We start from the raw sequence: 4,585 nt of genomic DNA, 5'->3' as shown, positions 1-4,585 counted from the left end.
TTAGTTTTACTTGAATTTTAATGTATTTTTAAAAATTATCAATTAAAAATAAAATTGTATCCCAAGATAAATTATTTATCATAAATATAAAATGTAATCTATATGTTAAAAATATTTATTAATACAAAATTTAATTGTAATGTAATTTATATATTTGAAAATATTTTCTTATAATAAATTTTAGTTATATAAAATAGACATATACTCTTTACAATACATAGTTTAAAAATTAAAATACTTGTTTATAACATAGGAGTAAATTTTCTTCTTTATTAAATTAGTTTTTAAAATATAATTTTGGACATACCATATGAATAAAGATAATAAAGAAATTTCCTACACATCGATAAAAAATAACGTGTCTTGAACCAAAAATAAATTACTTTCACGTTTTTTTCTTAATTTTAAATAACTTAAATCTTTAATTTTTCCAGTCTAATAAATTAAAATATTCACTATTATTAATAAAAATACTTACTATTTCCTTTAATTTATTTTCATTATAAAATTTATTTAAATTTAAGAAAGGTTTTAGATTTTTAATAGAGATGCATTATCAATGTAAAAATTTCTCAATTAGAATTCATTTTAGTAAAACATGATAATTTGTGATGAATCGTTTATTCTTTAAAAATACTTACAAATACTCAAAGGATATTAGTTAATGAAAAAAATACAAGATACATTAAATTAGTTAGTACGAAATTCAAAATGCATATAATCAACAACAAAGCAGCAAAGCCTTTAACAAATATTTTTAATATGAATTTAATTAAAATGCATTGATATTCTAAAAAAGATCACTTAATAATAGATTGTAGCGTATGGTGAGATTATTGATTGTTCTACTGATGATTTTGAAAGTGGTGATTTTTAATTAATAATGTTTATATTGGCACATAAAAATTAAACATTTTAATATTATATATGAAGTTTTTTTTATTAATTACGATATTCGTAAGAAAATGTTTAAACTAATTTCTTAATTTTCCAATAAGCAATTACAACTATTTACTCTCTCTGTCTCTCTTGAAGTGAATCCATCAATTTTAAAAAGCAAATCTATTTCACTTAAACCACAAAAATTAATTGCATTTATGCATTCACCTTTTGTACTGTAATTATATTTCACTTTGTGAATATTAAATAGTAATGCAGAATATATCAATAATAAGTTTATTTATTTTATAATTTTAATATAATAATATAAAATGCCATCTAGTATTTAAGGTGCAATATGATTGACACAAATTCAAAAATGAAAATTGTTTTTTTCCTATGAGCGCGAAGCTCACTTGACAAGCATTCTTGTAAAAGTCCCCAGTATCCAAAAACTAATTGAGCAACTACAATTAAATAAAATTACTTATACTTTAAGTTTGTATAACAATTCTCTGAGTTTCAATGTGCCATTGATCCCCTATTATGTAGGAGTGGAGTGTCATTATCTCCTTATCTTTTTAAGGGGAAAGAAAAAATAAACTTCCCCGTCGTATCGTCAATTCGTCATCAATGTTCTATATTGCTACTTACAGGATTGCATCCCACATTACAACGTCGTTGAGTATCATTATCAACCATAAAATTCGTCACACTAAAAACATATTTGCAAAGTGCAAGTGCAAGTAGTAAAGTGGTGATGAATAATTCCGTATCGTAGAGTTCTTTTAGATAATAGCAATTTGGACGGATTAAATTATTTAATTACACGATATAGATTGTGAATAATTATCTGAATAGATTCTTTACGCGTAATTTTTAAAGCAAAAGAGATAGCATTAGGGGGAGAGAGAAAATAGGTTTATTGAGGAGAATAGGAGCGAGAAGCGTAACAAAAAGGTAGTAGAGGAGAAACGGTAAACAAACATTGAGACGAGGAATGACTTGAGCAGCTGCAATAAAAAGAGGGTAACTTTCTTCTTCTTCTTTCTCTCCCCAGAGAATTCAATTAATCCAAACATGTTCTTTTGAGGTTTTGGTCCCGGATCAGCCATGTTTCTTTTCATATTTCTCTCAACCCTCGTTTTAATCGCGGTTCGAGCGAAGAAGCTATGGATAGCAATCGAAGACTGGTTCCACGTGTACCAGTTCTTCAAAGTCCCAGAACTCAACGAAACCACGCAGCATAACCACCTCTACAGGAAGGTCTCCCTCTACTTACATTCCCTACCTTCCATCGAAGACTCTGTCTTCGCCAACCTCATCACTGGCAAGAAGCAAAACGACATCGTCCTCTGCCTCGGCCCCAACCAAACCATCCAAGACCACTTTCTCGGAGCCACACTCTTCTGGTTCAACCAAACCGGAACCTTTGTTCTCAAGATCAGAAAGGTTGACAAGCGCCGAATCCTCCGTCCTTACCTTCAGCACATTCACGCCGTCGCCGACGAAATCGACCAGCAAGGGAAGCGCGACTTGCGCCTCTTCATTAACAGCGCCCACGACTTCGGACGCTGGAGATCCGTTCCGTTTACGCATCCTTCCACGTTCGACACCATCGCCATGGAACCGGATCTCAAAACCAAGGTCAAGTCCGATCTCGAATCTTTCCTCAGAGCCAAGCAGTACTACCACCGCCTCGGCCGCGTCTGGAAACGGAGCTTCCTCCTCTACGGTCCCTCCGGCACCGGAAAATCGAGCTTCGTCGCCGCCATGGCCAATTTCCTCTCTTACGACGTCTACGAGATCGACCTCTGCAAAATCCCTAACGATTCGGATCTGAAATCGCTCCTCCTCCAATCGACGCCGAAGTCGGTGGTGGTGATCGAGGATCTGGACCGGTTCCTCGCGGACAAAACGGCGAGAATAAGCGCGTCGGGAATACTGAACTTCATGGACGGGCTTTTAACCTCGTGTTGCGCCGAAGAGAGGGTTATGGTGTTCACGATGAACACGAAGGAGCATGTTGACCCGAACCTGCTTCGTCCGGGTCGGGTCGACGTGCATATTCATTTTCCGCTTTGTGATTTTTCGGCGTTTAAAACGCTTGCGAGTAGTTACCTTGGCGTGAAGGAGCATAAGTTGTTTCCTCAGGTGCAGGAGATTTTTCAAAACGGGGCGAGTTTGAGTCCCGCTGAAATCGGTGAGTTGATGATCGCGAACCGGAACTCGCCGAGTCGTGCTATTAAATCGGTCATCACCGCCTTGCAAACGGACGGTGATGGGAGGGGGTGCGGCTTGATCGGACGGCAGACGGATGATGATGAAATGGATGAACCTGATGGGGTTGTGTGCGGTGAGGGTCTCCATACGGTTAAGGATTTGCGGAAACTGTACGATTTTTTCAGGTTCAGGGTTACTAGAAGATCTTCGTCGTCCAATGCTTCCTTGCCCGCAAGCCCATTGCGATAATTAGTTACAGCATTGGAAAAGAATAAGCAATGTTCTCGATTGCACTTCATTCCCTTTCAAAAGAAGGCAATTTGGGGGCAAGCTTCTTTTTTGTTCATAGCCGAATTAGTCACAACATTTATTCATTGGATGCAACATTGGGACTCTTGGAAAGTGTTGGCAATTGTCGTTTTTGCATGGGATTTTGGGTGTACATCTTTAGAAATAGATTCATAAATTGCATATAGGAAAACAATTTGCATTGGCAAAACAAAATTATCTAGAGTTTGTTTCTCTATTTTGGTGAATTGTGAATCCACTTTCATGTATATATTTCTTCAGGTAAAAAAAAAAAAAAAAAAAACTTCATGCGCAGTTAAAATGTTTCTTCCCCTCCACCAACCCAAATAGAGTTTTGTTTTTCGGTTTTAAAAAATGGTTTCTCATTATAATGATTATGTGTTAATCCATCTTGTTTTACCAATTACATGGGTTAACATAAAGTCCTTAAAGGGTGTTTGGTTTAGTTACAAAAAGTTAGAAATAATTACACTTCTTTTTGCTTGCTAACTTTACGAAAAAGCTTTCAAAAATAAAAATATTATATTTCTTGAATAATTCATTTGTAAACAAACACTTAATTTGGAAACATTGGTTTCTTGTTTCATTTACGTATATGACCGTGATGACTAGGTTATAAAGCGATTGGTTACCATTTTAATAAGAAAATAACTCAACGACAATTGTTTTTTGTGTCAACCATATCAATATCAGAACAGTTTTTGTAATCTTTGCTATTGTTGTCAGTGAAGGGTGGTACGCAAATTGAAAGGGAAAAAACAAAATCATCAGCACTTTAGCAGTCAATTTAATGCACATCTATTTCAACGTATATAACAAGTACTGGGTTTCACTATCATGAAGTAAACAGAACCTTTACTCCTTGCAAATGCAAGACAGTGAAAATCTTTTATAAAGTAATAGGCTTATTTCCTCCACGTGAACCTTTGAAATATATCTTGAAATTTCAATATATTTTATGGAATTGGAAAATAAATTAAAAAAACAAAGATACTTTAGTCTGTCGTCTTTATAAACATGAAAAGTGTTGAAAACACAATTTTTAATGTACTTTTTTGTAATTAATTTAAATTTATTAAAATATATAAAATTTACACGTGAAACTTATTATAGATAAAAACTAAAATTCACAAATTGTGACTCTCAATAAATTTTAGTCAGTTAATATTAAAAA

General features: G+C 33.9%; 1 protein-coding gene across 1 annotated transcript; it reads left to right on the top strand.

Annotated features, from left to right (window-relative positions):
* Nucleotides 1–1,763: 1,763 nt before the first annotated feature.
* Nucleotides 1,764–3,659, top strand: LOC114400626 (AAA-ATPase At2g46620-like). Its single transcript, XM_028363165.1, has one exon. It carries the CDS (start codon nucleotides 1,993–1,995, stop codon nucleotides 3,349–3,351), a length of 1,359 nt encoding a protein of 452 aa, XP_028218966.1. The 5' UTR covers nucleotides 1,764–1,992; the 3' UTR covers nucleotides 3,352–3,659.
* The last annotated feature ends 926 nt before the right edge of the window (nucleotides 3,660–4,585 follow it).

This window comes from Glycine soja, chromosome 19 (genome assembly GCF_004193775.1).
Source record: "Glycine soja cultivar W05 chromosome 19, ASM419377v2, whole genome shotgun sequence".
In the NCBI taxonomy this organism is placed as follows: Eukaryota; Viridiplantae; Streptophyta; class Magnoliopsida; order Fabales; family Fabaceae; genus Glycine; species Glycine soja.
This window is presented reverse-complemented; position numbering and strand designations above follow the sequence as displayed.